Genomic DNA, 18,504 nt, shown 5'->3' with positions numbered 1-18,504 from the left:
ATCTATCTATCTATCTATCTATCTATCTATCTATCTATCTATCTATCCATCCATCTATCCATCTATCCATCTATCCATCTATCCATCTATCCATCCATCCATCCATCCATCTATCTATCTATCTATCTATCCATCCATCCATCCATCCATCCATCCATCCATCCATCCAGAAAGAACAACACCATGTGTGGAATAACCTAACACATTATCATTAGGAAAACACCATCCCCACAGTGGAGCACGGTGGAGGCAGCATCATGCTGTGGGAATGTTTATTATCTGAAGAGACTGGGAAACTGGTCAAAGTTTAAGAAAAAAGATTTTAAAAAGTACAGGGAGACTATATAAAGACTGTTGAAGTCTTCCAGAGGTTTGAGACCAGGATGAAGGTTGACATTCCAGCAGGACAATAAGCCTAAACACACCACTGAAGCAACACTTCGGTGGTTTTAGGAGAACCAGTTAAAGGTCCTAGAATGGTCCAGTTAAGGCCTAGACCTCAATCCAATCTGAGAATCTCTGGTTAAGTTAAAGCTTTTTGGACACAAGTAGCACCAACCTGAAGGAGCTGCAGCAGAAAGGGCTTTTTTATGTGTGGCTAGATGTGCCAGGCTCATGGAGACATGCATGGAAAGACTTGATGCTGCATGATTCGTCAAAGTACTGATTAGGGAGGTAAATGTTAAACATGCTCAGGTTTTCTGGTTTATATTCAATTTTATTTATTTTGTTTGTTTCACAATAAAACATTTTACAACCTGCTGTGTAAATGCAAATATACAACACATTCCCCCAACGATCATTTTAAATTTCTAGTTGTAAGTGAAGGTCAAGGGGAGTGCATAATTTGCAAACCACTGTACGTGAAATCAGGACAATGTAGGTTTCATGACTTTGACTCAAAACAAGCAGGTAGGCAGTGTCATCCGGTATGGTTAAAGGATATATGAAACAGTTGGGAAGTAGAAGCTTATCGTACCTGCAACGATGGCACTTGCAGTGAAGAACACAAAGTTAATGGGAACCACCTCTGTGGCATCAAACATTTTCATTGCCTGATTGAGAAATCTGCATGGAACAGAAAACATATTTCTAAATGGCAGGAATATGAAGTTGTGACAGATGAATCTGTTTTGGAGCTTGTTCTGCAGATAGAGCGTCATGTTCAAACACTTGTTTCGTCCGTAGTGAATGAGTCTGATCGTGAAAATAAGCCACTGAATAAAAGTAGACAAAGGCTGAGAGAGAAAACCTTGACTAACTTGATCTGGAATGCGCAGGAGGCCACCATGACGACGAGCATGACGTAGAAGATGGGGTAGATGAGCTGCAGCTGGCCTTTTATCGACTCTGTGATCATCCCTGACACGGCTTTGACCGAGATGACTGTAAGAGATGCTGACACGGCACAGAGGCAACGGATCACTTCACAATTCGCACCACCTCTACGAATAAATAATAATAATAATAAATTCCCCATCTGTTCTTGGAAAAAGTTGTGGAGGTGTTTAAGTTTGTTACTGTGTTTTCCCTTCAAGTGTTTTCTGCTCATCTCTTAATAATAATAGCAGAGGTCCATTTTTGGTAACCTGGCAACAAGGCAACCTCTGATCACTGAAAATAGCTCAACCCAAACCTCTGCCCTCATTTAGACAACTTGCACTTGTTCGTACCGAGCAGGGCCACCAGCAGCATCACAATGACAATGTGCTTCATGTTCCTCCTCTTGTACAGATAGAGCAGGATGCAAAACAGGACGACCTCTACAAACTGTTCAGAGTAGGGGAAGAGAGAAGAGGAGTGTTATACAGGTCAATAATGTATACAGTACAATATGATTGGGATGACAGGAATGGCTCTAAAATTTATTTATTATTTATTAACCTTTATTTAACCAGGTAAATCCCATTGAGATCACAGAGTTATTTTGCAAGGGAGGCCTGGGCCTGAAGGCAGACTAAGGTCGTTTTCACACTAGATAGTCCGGTAGACTCGGTTCAGTTCGGGACCAATATTCATAACATTTTGTTTACGTTTGAGCTGGTGCGTTTGCATTCACACTGCACTGTGCAGTCGAGTCAACCTGCTGAACCAACCTGTTCCCCCGCTCGCCTGTGGGGGCGCTGCAACAAGAACTACTGAAAGAAACGACACAAAAACCTCTGAAGACACGTCTTCTTCTTCTGTAAATAAAAATAAAAACGAAGTGGCATCAAGTTTTAGCAGTTTTAGGAGTGATATTTTGTCATTTTTCAAAAATGGTCTCAGCATGAGCAGAAGATGAGACAGAAGACCACGGAGAATATTGTTTTTCACACAAGTCAGCTGACGGCTCCATATAAGGTAAGAGCAATGCGTGTTTGTTTGTCCTGCGGAGCGGGGCTCGGTCTGTTTACATTCACACTGTACTCGAACCGCGCTGGAGTTCGCTTCTACCGGACCGAGACCTAGGTTTTAGCCTGGGCCAGAGTTCACCTTTTTGTTCCGTGACAAAGTTCAATGGCGCGTTCACACCTCCCTAAACGAACCGGACTTTCTAGGAAAACGAGTTAGAGTTCGATTAAAGCGGACTAAACAGGGCTGGTGTGAATGCACTCTAACATGTATGTTTGTTTTGGTCTGTGGGAGGAAACCGGAGGACCCAGAGAAAACGCACGCAAGCACAAGAAGAACATGCAAACTCCACACAGAAAGACCTCAGGTCCAACCAGGGATTGAACACAGGACCTTCTTGCTGTGAGGCAACAGTGCTAACCACTGAGCCGTTGTGCTGCCAAAATGGTTTAAATCATACTTTTTTGATAGATTCCAGTTTGTAAATGTAAATAATGAATTTTCCTTAAACACCAAAGTTAGTCAGGGAGTTCCCCAGGGTTCAGTGCTTAGACCAATACTTTTTATATATGCTTCCATTAGGTAAAGTTATTAAACATGGGATAAATTTTCACTGTTATGCTGATGATACACAGTTATATTTGTCCATGAAACCCAATGAATCCAATCAGTTACTTAAGTTCCAAACATGTTTTAAAGACTTAAAAACCTGGATGGCCCTCAATGTTCTGCTTTTAAACTCAGACAAGACAGAGGTTGTAGACCTGAGCATTTTAGGAATACATTTTTCAGTCTTTCGCTTGCTCTGGATGGCATTAATCTGGACTCCAGTTATAAAGTTAAAAGTCTTGGTGTTATCTTCGATCAGGACATGTATTTTATCCCCCACATTAAAAACGTTAACAAAACCACTTTCCTCTCCACCTGTGCAATATCACTAAAATTAGAAACACCTTGTCTAAAAGTGATGCAGAAAAACGGGTCCATGCATTTGCTAAACACCGAAGATTTTTCAGTTATCAGGCTCCTCTCTTGTGGAACCAGCTTCCAGTTTCTGTCCGTGAGGCTGACATATTGTCCAGTTTGAAGACTGGGGTTAAGACTTTCCTGTTCCTGTTTGTTTGTTGCTCCTTCCTGTCCTCTCAAACCCAGTGGGTCGAAGCAGATGGCCTCTTGTCCTGAGCCTGGTTCTGCTGGAGGTTTCTTCCTGTTAAAAGGAAGTTTTTCCTTTCCACTGTCTCCTTTGTGCTTGCTCAGGATGGGAGGCTGCAACAAAGATTCAATACAATCTGCTGCTTCCTTAGACAGAAAACTTTTACCAATTGGCTTTTTATGTATGTGAATGTTTCTGTTCCCTGAGACAACTTTTGTTGTGACTTGGTGCTGTATAAACTGAACTGAATAATGCAGATTCTTTTAAGGCAGAAACGAAAATCCTGACAACATGCAACGTGCAAACGGCACATTTGAATTGAAACAAATGACCAAAAAATATGAAGTGAAATGAAATTCTTGTCTTCAGTGAGAACATCCCGGGGCCGTCCTTGTGAATCTAATCACATTCTGCCATTCACGGACTTTCAGTAAACACCATGCAGCTCGGCTGGAGAGCACTAAAAGAGCACAACAGTAGAGCTGAGAGGGGAGAAGGGCGCGCTGACCTTTAAATCTTTCAATATCATCCTGGTGTCGCAATAAGTACGTTAAATAAAGGGCTTATTTCAAAATGTAATTATTCCGTGTTGAAATGGATTACCCAGGACCTCGGTCATTAACAGCAGTTCACACTGCACACACTGTGAAGAACACCAAACAGGCCTTCAAAGCTGAATGGTGTGATGACCTCTGCGAATGATGAGAAGACAGCAATGGATGTTTCATTTCCTCTGATTAATCACCAGCCTCAGTTAATCTCACACTTGTTGGAGGTCGCTCCTTTGCCGGGTGATGAGAATTAACATTTTCACCGGCTGAAATGCTAAACACTGTTTCCTCTTACACCTCACCAATCAGTGCAGCGACAGGAAGCAGCTCCATTTAAAACAATAAACGCTTGTCTTTCCGGCCATTTCTCTTTTTCTTTTCATCCAGTAGCTGTTGTTTTTTTTTTTTTGTCTCAGAGTTTTCATTCGTTGAGAAAATAAGATTCAGGAGTGGCATTTGGAAAATGGCTGAAGGAAATGTGCTCTGAATAACGATGCTGCCTGGGAAACATTCACTTTGAGAAGCTGTCGTTCTGTGTTCTCTGTTCGAAGCCCTGCTCTTTCCAAGATCTGTTAAAACATTTGAATTAAAAAAAAGACTACACAAACAATTATTCGTCCATAAGTGATTGCTATTAATCAAAAAATACAGCAGGTTTTAAATAATTTGTGGTGCTGGCATCACTAGAAACCAGCAGGGTTTGACCTCCCACAGGCTCCTTCAGAAACATCTCAGGAGGTTTTAACCAAGTCAAGCATTTACACTCGAAGCCAACATTAACATTTTTGTGATGAGTAGGTTTTGAAAGAAAACATTTGTTTATTTATTTATTTATTTATTTCAGCTTAGCTCTGTGTTTTGGATCGGTTACTATGGTAACAGCTATGTTTATGCCAGAGCAGCCTGAGGTGAAATTGGACCTGGAGAGCACATGGATGAGAGGTAATGCATTTGCAGACTATGAGGTGGAGGCAGCCTTTTTTTTTTTTTTTTTATACTGCCAAGGACAACAAAACGATTATTCTGTTTTCTACACTTCCAAACCTGAAATGTAAAACAACATAAGAGCAGATTATCCATCATTATCGCCCACCGCCGAATGTAAAAGGGCAATATTGTTTTTGCGTGCTTGTTTGTTTGTGTTTTGTTTGGATGTGGTTGTAGATGAGTCACCTACAACTTGTACTCCGAGGGTTAACTGGTTACGCTAGATCTGTTTTTTCAGCTTTGTCATTAAATACTGCAGTCAACTCTCAGTGTTTGTGTCTGTTAGCAAAATATCTGAAGAACCACTGAAGAGGTTTTATTGAAACTCTAAGAGGTTTTATTGAAACTCTAAAAATGTAACAAATTAATGTGCATCTACAACTGATTAAATTTTGGAGTCAGCCAAATTCAAGATAAGAATCACAGATAACTGACTTTAGCCTTTGCAAAATGGGTTTTAACTCAGTCAGATATTGAGCTAAAGTTAGGTGTGGTAGTAGCTGAGAGTCATCCTCAACATAAACTCTGAGTGTACATACCATTTATAAGGTTTAACCAAAATGGCGACAATGGGCCAAAAAAATACGAAGTGTGATATGCATTCCTTCATGAAACGCTAAGTGCCGCAAACAAAGCAACAATAAAAATACAAACAAATATTGAACAAAAAGTCCTGAAGTTTGGGATAACGAGGTTGGAGATTCCATCAGCCTTTTCTCTACAAACCTGCTTTGTATTCAACTCATTAAAAAATATGCCATGGCTTTAATTACAAAGAGACAAAGAAATAACTTTTCCTTTGTCAGTGTCTAAATATGTGTGTAGTAGTGTGTAATAAAAGGATTTTACACACCAAGTAAAGCAGGAAGTGCCAGCTGATGAAGTAGTACTGAACCAGATGAGCTGTGATGTGTGTTGACGTGTGGGGGGCAAAGGTCACCAGGAGGTACGTTCCGGTTATCGCCAGGCTGCCACCTACAAAGGAGACCAGAGAGACAAGAAATTATAATGAAATAATTTTTTTTGCTAATTTAACTGGTGGAACGACTTCAGAGAACACCACAATGCCTCGTTGTTAGTCACCATCCATAAAGTCATATAATGACCTCCTCTCTAGTTTAAAATGAAAGGGGCCAGTTTGGTCTCACTTAACATAATTTTGAACCCCTAATTCATGCAGGAGCTCAAACAGATGGCATGATTGCTAACTATAACTAATTTCTAACTCTAACTTGATTGAAGGTTTTTAAAGACATTGTTGAAGCACTGGATGCTAAGGATTATTGTGCTGCACTTTTCTTAGACCTGTCTAAAGCTTTTGACACTGTGGATCATAACATCTTGTGTCATAAACTCTCAGAAATTGGTTTCTCTGATCACACCATTGGTTGGTTCTCTAACTATCTCTCAGACCGGAGGCAGTGTGTTCAACATAATGGTACTTCCTCCAGTTATTTAATAGTCAACAATGGTGTAACACAAGGCTCAGTCTTAGGATCCACCCTCTTCACAATCTACAAAGGTAATGTAGGTCAGAGCATCCATGATGCATCCATACATTTCTATGCTGATGACACAGTTGTTTATTGTTGAGCTAAAACAACTGCTACAGTTTTCCAGCTTTTGCAATCCACCTTTGACATCATCCAGTCAGATTTGTTGTCTTAAACTTGTCATAAACACCAACAAAACCAAAGGGATGCTTTTTTCAAACAGAAAGTCAGTCCCAGCAGTTCTTTCTTTGATTTTATCCTTAAATGGTGTCCCTATTGAGTTTGTTGATTCCTACAAATTTTTGGGTATGTTGGTCAATTCTCTCTTTTAAGCCTCATGTCGAAAACTTGGTAAAGAAACTGAAAGTTAAACTGGGTTTCTTTTTTAGAAACAGATCCTTCTAACTCTGAATGCTAGGAAACGCCTTGTATCTGTGACTTTCCTTCCCTCCATTGATTACAGTGACATTATTTACATGAACGCTCCTAGAAGAACCCTGCAGATGTTGGATGCCGTCTATCATGGTGCACTAAGATTCATAACTGGCTGTGATTATCGTACCCAACATTGCACTGTCATGATCAGCGGCCCCCGCTGGCCCCCATCTGCTCACTTCCCTGCCCGTTCATGACATGCTATGTTTTCTGCCATTCTGGTCATAGTTTCTGTTCATGTTTATTCTCATCTCCTGTCAACCTGCACCTCTGCCTGCTCACTTCACCACACCCCCTCAGCTTATCACAGCAATCAGCCCTGATTCCACTCACCTGTTCAGCTCATCTGGTTCACCTGCTCTGCACCCTTCATAAGATCCATTTTCCCTCTCCACCAGTGCGAGATTATTACACCTTCCATGGTCCCTGATTTTCAAGCCCTCATAGTTTCATGCCTAGACCTCAAGCCTTGTTCTCTGGATTATTGACCTCACGCCTGCCTTCTGGATATCCCATTTTTTGCCTGCTCCTCATGTGGTTCTGTTCTGCCTCTCTGACCACGGTAACAACCTCCTCTTCGGTCTATGACCTCGACTCACGAATCACCCTTTTGGATTGCCCTTTGGACCACAAACTTTCATTGACCCACTGTCCATAGCATTAAAGGCCTCCCTCTGCAGCTACCAGCAGCCTTATTAATAAAAACTGTTAATTTTTGCACTCCTGTGTCTGGCTTATATTGAATCCAAAACCTTGGTCCATGACACGCACCCTGTATTTCCTGGTTAACAGGTCATCATTAACTTCATGCAGACTCTCCCACTGGTACATTTTCATCTTTAAATCACTTCTTGGTCTGCTGCCTTCATACATCTCCTCCTACATGTTTCTGCATGAGTGCAGCTACAGCGTGCACTCTCAGGACATTATTACCTGCAGTGTTCCCTCAGTGAGGACTGAACTAGGCAAAAGGGCCTTCTCTTACTCCGTTCCTGTTTCTTGGAATATCTTACAAAAAGATCTGAAGCTCTTGACTTTGACCTCTCTAAGTGGCTTCAAACATCTGTTAAGTTACTGGAAAAAACCAATGCAGACATGTTCTTGTCTTTAGTGTTCTACATCACCCTACAATCTAGCTGTTTTTTGTTACATTTTCTTTTGAACACCATTTTATTTTCACTTGTTTAAAAAAAAAACTCTATTTGTACGCATCCTTTACGATTGTCTATTGTTGTCTTTGTTGTTCATTGTTGTCGTCATTCTTTGTTGAAATCAGGTCTCTCTTGTAAATGAGTCCCCGAGGCTCAATGGGATTAACCTGTATAAATAAATGTTGAATGAATGAAAAATAACTATGAAACACCCTGAATGAGGAGTGATCTTTTGCTCCCGACACACTAGAGCTGTCATTTCTAACCCGAACCCGAAACCCGGCCTGGACCAACCCGGATTAGGGCCGGTCCTGGCCATTATAATGTGATTAATGTGCGGGCCGGTCTCGAGCTTTGATGCGGTTTTACAACTCATACAGCACAAATAAAATGAGAGGATGAAAAAAGAAAGAAGAGTGCAGCAGTTAATCAGACTGTGGAAGAGCTCGCTGGCGCAATGCGCAATAATTGCGCACGTGGGCTCAGGCTTCTGCGGTTTTACGAATCATACAGCACAAAGGAAACTAAATAAGAATGAACAATATAAAATTGTGTTAATCTACTTGCTGAGGAGGAGGCAGGTCCAACCGACCGGTTTAAAGAGGTAAAAATAAAGTCTCATTAAGCTCACATGGACACACCTGTCAACGGCCGTGCGCGTCCACTGACTCACCGGTTGAAATGGACTTGTGACCTGTCCAGGGTGTACCCCTCCTTTTGCACAGTGATTGACATGGGCACCAGTGACCCCCGCTACCCGAAAATGAAAAAGCAGGTAAAGATAATGGATGGATGGATGGATCAACTGATCACCGGCCGCGCACGTCTCCGCACCTGCTGTCATCTGCGGTGAAGCAGCAGACTCTACAAAAGCCGAAATGAGCAGTACATTCAATTAAAATAACCTGGTTCTATATTTTTCCAAATAATTTTGCTCTAAAAATATTTTTGTTCATCTGTGTAATAGTCTATCTTTAGAGTAGTTTTTTTAGGCTATTTGTTTTGTATGTTAATGTCCATTTGGTGACTTGTTAATAAACATAAATCTTATATCTTCCTTTCATTACGTTTTTAAAACTATCATGTCAGACTGATTTGCTTACAAAAGCAGTAAAAGCTTAATAAAAAAAGTCAAAATTTTTTTTGGTTCGTCCCTCTAATTACCGGTAATCCATTGGGTCCGGGTAGGGCTTGAAAAAAACAACTACGGGTTCAGTCTGGGCCAGATTTATTAGGCCCGAATGCAACTCTATGACACACTAAGCTTGTAACAAAGTTGAAGAAATGAATTGCAATAAAAACAAGAATTAAACTGAGGATTACTAAAGAAAAGTGCAATGTATTGCCAGTATTAACATGATATTTCATTTAAATATGCACAGTACTTTTGATGGTGATGTTTTTAATAGAGTTTAATGTATAGCTAAATAATTGAATGGCTGTAACTTTCCTATTACAGCCATTATTCAGAAGATGCATTCCAACTTACATCTCTATGTGCATATAAAATACATTTTTACTCTTAAGTTGGCTCTGTGTTTAAAATGATGTTATAAACATGAACAACTGCTGTGTGCAAACAGAGAAACTCACAGCCAACGGGCCTAAAACAACACAACAATAACTTCCAATCAGTCAGTTTTACAGGTACTGTCCAATAAATGGTTTGAGGTGGTAGCTGAGTGTTAGTCACAACAACGTATACTTGGTGCATGACATATTGCACAAAATCTTATCTTTAAAATCTAGCATTAACTGTTGGAGTTTGTGCAATCACTGGATCTACTTTGACAACTATAATTTAAGATGAACGCCACAGATAATCAACGTTAGCCAAAACAAAAAATGTTATTCAGTTTTACAAATATGGGCAGCTATGGATGAGTGGTTGGAGCAGTCGTCCTCCAATGGGAGAGTTGGGGGTTCAATTCCACCAGCAGTCACATGCTGAAGTGTCCCTGGGCAAGACACTGAACCCCTCATTGCCTCTGATGTGTGTCCCATCAGTGTATGAATGTGATAAAGCTCAGATTATTGTTTGTATAGATCTAGTAGTGTTGTATGAATGGATACATGAGGGCACAGATTGTGTTGTAAAGAGCTTTGAGTGTCTTGATATGATAGAAAGGTGTTATATGAGTACAGTCCATTTACCATTTACAAACATAGAGCTGAGATTTGATGTAGCTGGATCATTCATGACACATAATCTGCACTATATCATGAGATTTTTTACACATTCTTTTTTAGGTTTGACCAAAACAGCTATGACTCCTTTGTTGCACATCATTAGATGGTTTTGGGATACATTAATTCACATTAGGCTACATGGTTGTTCACATTATACTTTAAATGCAACCGTCATCAGGCTCCAGCTTGAACTGTGTATGGCACTGATGTGACATGCATGCGCAGATGATGTGATGTCACAGGCAGCGCGCTGTTCATGGAAGTAAATATAGATCAGAAGTATCTAGTTTAGTGTCACATATGACTGTGAAGCAGAACAGCTCAGTGGTTAGCACTGTTGCCTCACAGCAAGAAGGTCCTGGGTTCAATTCCTGGTTTGGACTTGGGCTCTTTCTGTGTGGAGTTTGCTTGTTCTCGTCGAGTTTCCGTGGTGCAAAAACATGCATGTAGGCTACTTTCAGAACTAGGCCTCCCATGCAAACAAGGATTTGCCTGGTGAAATAAGAGTCAACAAATAAATACAAATGTAAAGTATGGAGTTGCATAAATGGATTTGTCAGATTCAGACATCAGATTTGGATCTCTTTTGCCTGCAGTGCAAATGTAGCCTTAGTCTATAATGGGCTTGAAAGGCAGCAGGTGATATGCATTCCTTTGGGAGTCCTTGTTGTATTTTTACTAGACTCAATCCTTTGTGCACAAGGAATTATAAAGAAACAGACACAAATTATAAACAAACTCAAAAGACTTCTGTCTTTACATTAAAATGTTTCCAAAGTGTGACTCATAAAGTGGTTCATTGGTTCCAGGGACAAAACAAAAAAGGTGAAAATGGCATCTGTTTAATTTGGGAACCAAAGAGCACACAGAGCTGTTTGGTACTGATATGAATGTATGGTCCAGCAGCTGCGACGGCCATGACAGTCAGGCCATTTCCCAGAAGGCTCAACAAACGACTGATGCATTTAACAACATTATCTAAAATCGGCTCACCTTTTCTTTCCAATGTAAAATGTCTTCTCTCTCAGCAACCAGACTGAGTTGAATTCCAACGTTAATCATTGTTTTGATCACGCTTCCTCTGTTAATCTTTTTGAAACAGTAATGCAAGGCAATTCTGCCCTTTAGGGGTGCTTAGCCCCCAGTGCTGACACTGGTTCTTGACTTGAACAATGCGGCGGTTATTGGTGTTAGAAGCATTTGTAAAGTAGGGGGAAACACTAGTGGGGGGGTCTGGGGGTCCTCCCCCAGAAATTTTTGAATAAAGTAGATGTCATTTCCTGCATTCTGGTGTATTTTAACGGGTTTTAAACATCTACGTTTACCTATATACGTAAACACTTGATTCAATAACTATTTTAGAGCTCGGCACAACAAGAAGTAGCGCTATGCTAGCAGCGCGCTATACAGATGTGCTAGTTAAGATGCTACAGATGTAGCGCTCTGCTTTACATTACACAACCTAATAAACACTTCGTTCAAAATCAGTTTAGATCACAAACAAAGACTAAACTTATACAACCAGAAGTTATAACATATCTATATATACATATATTATATCTACATATAAAACACACAAAACAAGCACAACTATCTTTAAACATTAACCTTTAATTTAACCATTAAGCATATACAATGTAATTATGACAGAAAATGGAGGATTTATTTGCAGTTACCCTTGTACAGATGAACATGTGGTACTTCCTGTTTATTACTGTCATATTCAGCTGCTCATGAGGTCGGCCTCAGGGCTTTATCCATCTTTTAAATTTTCCTAAACTTTGTTTTTTTTTTTTAAATGTAATAAACTGTATTCCACCCTCTAAACTCTCAGAGTAATATGTGTCTTAATTACATGTTCTCCACTGACAACGTTTAACCGTTTTCTGATGATTGTTCACAAAATCCCTCTGACTGCAAAGTGTTCATAATACAAAATATGACTAATATGTCAGAGGAAAAGGGGGTGGAGCTCCAGCAGGTAAGGGGCGTTTCAATTCGGGACAAATTGAGATCTCTGATTGGTCAGTTTGCTGACAACCCTGCTGAATTGATTGACAGGTGGCGTTGAGATCTGACTCATGCAAAAAAATCCTAGATTTTACTGGCCCGTTTTAAGGGTGTCATCATTTATTCCAGATTTATTTAAAATTTATTAAATATTTTGGTGAATCTGAGGTTTGAGAACTGAGTTTCTTTACAAAATCCTAATGATGTTTTCTTTATTATTCAGGGGTGCTGAGTTAAAATTTAGGGGTGCAAAAAATGGATAAAATCCACGCTGCATACATGTGTTCGCCTGCAGTAACAAAATGTTTACTTACCAACAACATCTGAGGCTCGAATCGTCTCCTTCAGGAAAACCACAGATATGACAGCGGAGGCTGAGAAGACAAAACATATTTAATTTGATTCATTATTAACACGCTGCCATACTTCGACACCGTAAATCACTTTAAAAACACAACATCACCTCAATGAATGTTTGACTCTGGTCATTTCTACCAGATATATTACAGATTTATGCAGATTAAAAGATATAAAACATAACGTTGGTCATGTTGATATTGATCAGCAGGATCAAATCTGATGACAGATGGACGGAACTCATTAGAACTTCATACAACTGGCGTCCGAATATACCAAGAAACTATACCCCGTGCAGCATTTTTCATGAACGCCTTCAGAAACATCACTGTCAAAAACTGAGCTGGTGGAAAGCAATTAGTTGTACACGAGCAAAGCAGCAGATTAGTCTTGTTAATGTTTCCTGGCACCAAAGCGAGGCTGACGGATGCACTCGTGGTGCTCAGCTGTCACAAAGACGAATAGTAGAACAGACAGAAATGCATGCAGACACACAGACGCATCTGCAGACATGCGGATAAACAGGCAGATGGACACAGACGGACAAACTGGGACAGAAAACAAACAAGTCCAACGGACAGCAGCGGTGATTAAGGTGAGCGTAAATCACGTTCACAGCCCTGAGCATCAGGAGTTAAACTGGGACCTGTTCTGTGAAAAGGGACGTCACATTTTTGCACGCAGACAACAAAATCCGACTAAAAACATATTTCTGATCTGCAGCCAATGCCATTCTAGACACAGCTGATCCTACATTATTGTTGAATCAACCCAATCATCTTTTTGTTATAAGTTTCAACTCCAACTCATACTAAGGTTATCTTCCAGTACAATCATTATTTGTGTTTTTGCTTCTTCTATTGTTGAGCTTGTCAGCGTTCTATAAAAACTGTACATATTTTCTCACAAACCCAAACGTTTTCAGCATTACGATAAAAACAGACAAACGTTTCAGTTTATAACAAACTGTACAGCTTTTTGCATTAATATTTCACTCATTTTCCCTGAAGCTTAAAAATGTATAAACATTTTGAAAACCTACAATCTGTTTGGGTAATTAATTCATAATAAAACAAAGTTAAATGAAATTGTGTTCCCATCAAATGCAAGACAAAAAACAGAAGACAAAATCTGCTAGTTAATTACTTTTGTAGTTTGTAAACGCAATCATACAAATAGATAAATCACAAAAAAGGTTAAATCATGTCATCATTTATGACATAATTTAACATTTTTTGTGTATTTTTGTAGTTGTTTGGTTTTGGTTGGTGCTTAAATAATGTTATTCTATATACACCTGATCCAATAGCCCCAAGAATAACACTAGTTCAACACCACTACATGTTAAAAACTATCTCCCAGCAGCAAGAGGTATCATGAAGACCAAGGAACATTCCACAGGAGACAGACAAAGCTGTGGAGAATTACATATAAGGGATGGTGCTAAAAAATAAACATCCTAAACCCCGAACATCCCATGACAGTGTTTCCCTTACCATTGCTCATGGAGGGTGCCCCGCCCTGTCAACAGAACCAAGCGCCCTGCCTTCTGCGCCCTGACCCGCAAGTTACACTAAAGCGGGGGTATTCAATTAAAACTCACTGAGGTCCAGTTACTAAATTTTCCTCCTAGTAAAAGGTCCGAACGAAAGTCCAACGTTTGACTTTTATGGTCTGGCCTACCCGTATTCACATTTTCACTGTCAACAAACTGCACTTTAAACAACTAGCTCCTTTACCATATTTAAAAGTAGTCCCAGACAAATAAATTTAGGGCTTTTATTTCAGATTAAAACTGAAAGCTCAGAATAAAATATATCTTAAATGTGCAAACAGAGCCCAATAAGACTTTTTCTCTTAAATTGAAGAGGTCCACGAATTGAAGGCTTACACTTGAAGTAAAAAGTTAACATCTTTAGAAACAGAAAACAATTAAAAAAAAGTGGATCTTTTAGTATAAAAAAGTGTAAACAGAGCATTTTTCTCTTTTTCTTTTCCTTTGAGGCACCAACCTATAAAAATTAAGTTTTCAAGTAAAACACATCAGCATCTTCAGAAAACAATAAAGAAAAATGGCTCTTTTAGAAAAATCTGAAAACAGAACATTTAACAACACCTTGTATTTTTTGATTATTTATTTTACTTTTATTAATGAGAGAAATGAACATGGGATTGTCCTGCCAGTAATTTAAATCTTGGTTGGAGTCAGAGTTGTTCTCATGTAGGAAGCTGAGCTGAGTAACATCTGTAGCCTCATCAATGGCCAAAGGGATGCATGGTGCACTCTGAACAGCTGCATCCAGCTGTGCCAGAACATCATCTGCTAATATTTCTGATTTTCTTCTTGCTGTTGAAGCTGACATCGCAATTTGTCTGATTTTTTTCACACATCTCATCTTTTTGTTTTCCATCAAATGTCTCAGCAACAGCATTTAAGCACTAATTTACTACTGTCCCGTCACTAAACTTTTTTAAATGTTGCTCCAAAATCCACAATACCTTGAGTGAACATTCACGCCTACCGGATTGATTGACAGGTCGCAAAAAAAAAAAAAAAAAAAAAAAAAACGAGAGCTGGCAGCCCCAGTGGCAGCAGTGTTCTGTGTTTATATGTTGTTAATAAAAAGTTCTAAAAAAATTTTAAAAAAAAACAGCAGCCCACCAGGAAATCTCCAGACCCTCCTGCAGGCATGCTGGACCTGATTTTAATTCTCTCACGACAAATTCCTTAATTTCTCACAATTTCAGTCATGGCGTCAACGAATGAGGAGGAAGAGATTGCTTGCCTCTTGGAAAAAAAAAAGGAAAGGCCATTAAAGGCCATTAAACATGGCCATGGATGAAGAAGGGGAATTTAATACATTGGTGTCACATACAAAACAGTCCGTCGCCGGGCAGTTTATTGTGCAACACAGAGTATGCATACGCGGTTGTAAAAATGGATCTTTGCACGGACATGCCCTGCAGGTGTCCACTTCGAGTCTAATCCGATACGTGCGGACCTCCACGGACTGAAGTCCGCCCAAGCCTGTGGGAGCCTTAACGGTCGGGAGCGGAGATTGTTGCCAAGGGCCGGCTTCGACCTGACATTAGTAATGTAGTGCTACAAACACAACAACAAACAATGGCAAAATCAACGTAGCGCTCTGTTACCCCCCAAAAAAACAATCGCGTCACCAGTCACAGAACGTTCTGGTCTCTTCATTACCATTTCGAGAGTGGAACAGATATTCAATTTCCAAAACCTAACCTGAGTCTGGAAAAATGTAAAAGATGATCAAGCCCTGTGGCCGACCTCATGAGCAGCTGAATACAACAGTGATAAACAGGAAGTACCACATGTTCAACTGTACGAAGGTAACTGGAGGTAAATCCTCCGTTTTCTGTCATAATTACATTGTATGCTTAATGGTTAAATTAAAGGTTAATGCTTAAAAATAGTTGTGTTTTGTTTTGTGTGTTTTATATGTAGATATATGTTGTAACTTCTGGGTGCATAAGTTTAATCTTTGTTTGCTATGATCAGTTAACACTAAACTGATTTTGTACGAAGCGTTTATTAGGTTGTGTAGTGAAAAGCTGAGTGCTACGTCTGTAGCATCTTAGCTAGCGCGCCTGTATTGCATGTTGCTAGCTTAGTGCTACTTCTTGTTGTTCCACGCTCTCTAAAATAGTTATTGAATCAAGCGTTTACTTATGGAGGTAAACGTAGATGTTTAAAAAAAACATTAAAATACACCAGAAAGTAGGAAATGGCATCTACTTTATTCAAAATTTTCTGGGGGAAGGACCCCCAGACCCACTAACAACCACCACCACCAATGTGCCCACCCCACTTACTAATGCTTCTGACACCAATAACCACTGTGTTGTTCAAGCCAAGAGACAATGTCAACGCTGGGGGCTAAGCTCCCCTAAAGGTCACATTCTAGAACCGCCCCTGCCACCAAGTACAAGGTCAGTCAATTTGACAGGTGTTGTGCTCAGATTTGTTGTGGTAGTAATTAAGAATCATCAACAACAAATACAAATGGTGTAAGATCTTTGCCGTTGACTTGGTGTCAACTCTGCTGAAACGGTCAGCAAAAATCTCTTACAAACCACTCTGAGAGTTTCAATGAAATCTCTCACAGATGAACATCCACACCTGATTAAGTTTGGAGTCATTGTGATTCAAGATGTCTGCCACAGCTAAGCAAACTTAGCAAATACATTAATGGCTATAACTCAAGTCAGCTTTACAAATATTGAGCTAAAATTTGTTGTGGTAGTAGCTGAGAGTCATTCACGAAGTGTGCAACATGTTGCAGGATCACGAGTGCTCAAAACATTGTTTTTAAGGTTTGACCAAAAAGGCTACCAGTCTGTCATTTCTCATCACACAGTGGTCTCAGTTTAACAGTCTGGCATGATAACTGGAGCTGATTTGCATTTCTTCAAAGAACCCAAGGACTTTATTAAGAAAATGGAAAGATTACATCAAAGATTACATCATGACATCAAACATGCAGACAGAGTTGCTAAAACTGATTGTGTTGTAAAGAGCTTTGAGTATCTTGATAAGATAGAAAGGTGAGATATAAGTACAGTCCGTTTACCATTTACAGATTAGCTGTAGCAGCCATCTTGAATTGGGCTGAATAAGAAGAAAAAAATAGTTGAAGCTGTACAATCAGTGATTACTTCCTAATTGTATTAAAATGTGTTCACTTTTTCATGACCACGACATTTTGCAGACAAACGGACAAAATCATTCCAGGACAGAGCAGGTGACGGCACGTGACCAGAAACGGACTAACTGAAATGAAAAATTGCTCGAGAACTGTGAAAAATAGGCAGATGGGAGGTTGGTTTTCATGCTCTACAGCCATCGTGAGATTAGCTGCAGAGCGCAGCACGTCAGTCAGACAAGCGCCGCTCAGGCAGGATTACCGTGTTGATGTGGTACAACAGACGGCTTCTTAACACGGAGATTAAACACAGTACTTGTGCTTGTATTTGCAAATACCGTCATCAGTTTGTAGGTTCAAGGCGACAAGAAACTCAAGCTTTAAACGACTTTAACCAAACAAAACAACTAATTTATAGATGGTGATGCCTTGTAAACCTTCCAGTCGTGAATATTTAGTGTCTGTAAGAACTAAAGGGTCAGTTTGACAAAGTTCCTCTGAAGGAATGAAGCATGGCAGAGTTTACAAACACTCTCCTGCACTTTATGATGAAATAGTAAGTTGGTTAATATTTCATACAGAGAGTAAGTACATACACACATTTAGGATTGTTATTTTTACCTCTGGGACCAGCTGGATCCAACAAGTTGCCATAGCAACTCACGGCAACGTGAGATTCACACAGCTTGATAAAATGAGAGATGTGGCGAGGGGAACCTCAGGGGGATGCAGCTGCGCCTCTACTCCTGCGTGTGCATCAGATCGGTGCATGCTCTTTGAGATGTGTAGTAATGGGGAGCCTCCCGGCGGGAAAATACACAACACGAGGCTTTCATTTCATTTAAGAGTGGCTAAAGTCTGACTGTCATGTCCAACAGGAGCTAAAATGTAGAAGCTGCATTTGCTTCGTGGACACACTCTTGTTCTGCGGAAACATCAGGATGTTTCTCAGAAACCTCTGAGCAACACACAAATCCTGTGAAACAGGAATTTCAAATGCACTTTTACATCAGATTCTGAGCTTACAGGGGTATTTCAACTATTTTGAAGAAGGGCTTTGTGTAAAAATGATGGACAATTAATAGTTGTAAAAACTTTTTTCAGCAACTTCAGTTTGGAAAAACAGAGTTTAACACCCTGTACACACAGGAAGGCCATTTTGTAAATATGCAC

General features: G+C 39.9%; 1 protein-coding gene across 1 annotated transcript in view; it reads right to left on the bottom strand.

Moving 5' to 3' along the window:
- The window catches only part of LOC119410220 (NIPA-like protein 2), a 59,032-nt gene that overhangs the window by 3,808 nt on the left and 36,720 nt on the right, over nt 1–18,504 (bottom strand). The window contains exons 4-8 of the mRNA XM_037677133.1: nt 12,619–12,678; nt 5,879–6,000; nt 1,674–1,770; nt 1,263–1,398; nt 980–1,068 (exon numbers count right to left, since the gene is read on the bottom strand). Coding sequence (XP_037533061.1) covers nt 980–1,068; nt 1,263–1,398; nt 1,674–1,770; nt 5,879–6,000; nt 12,619–12,678 — 504 coding nt within the window. The remainder of the gene's footprint in view (nt 1–979; nt 1,069–1,262; nt 1,399–1,673; nt 1,771–5,878; nt 6,001–12,618; nt 12,679–18,504) is intronic.

Source organism: Nematolebias whitei, chromosome 5 (genome assembly GCF_014905685.2).
Source record: "Nematolebias whitei isolate Nwh7 chromosome 5, NemWhi1, whole genome shotgun sequence".
In the NCBI taxonomy this organism is placed as follows: Eukaryota; Metazoa; Chordata; class Actinopteri; order Cyprinodontiformes; family Rivulidae; genus Nematolebias; species Nematolebias whitei.
This window is presented reverse-complemented; position numbering and strand designations above follow the sequence as displayed.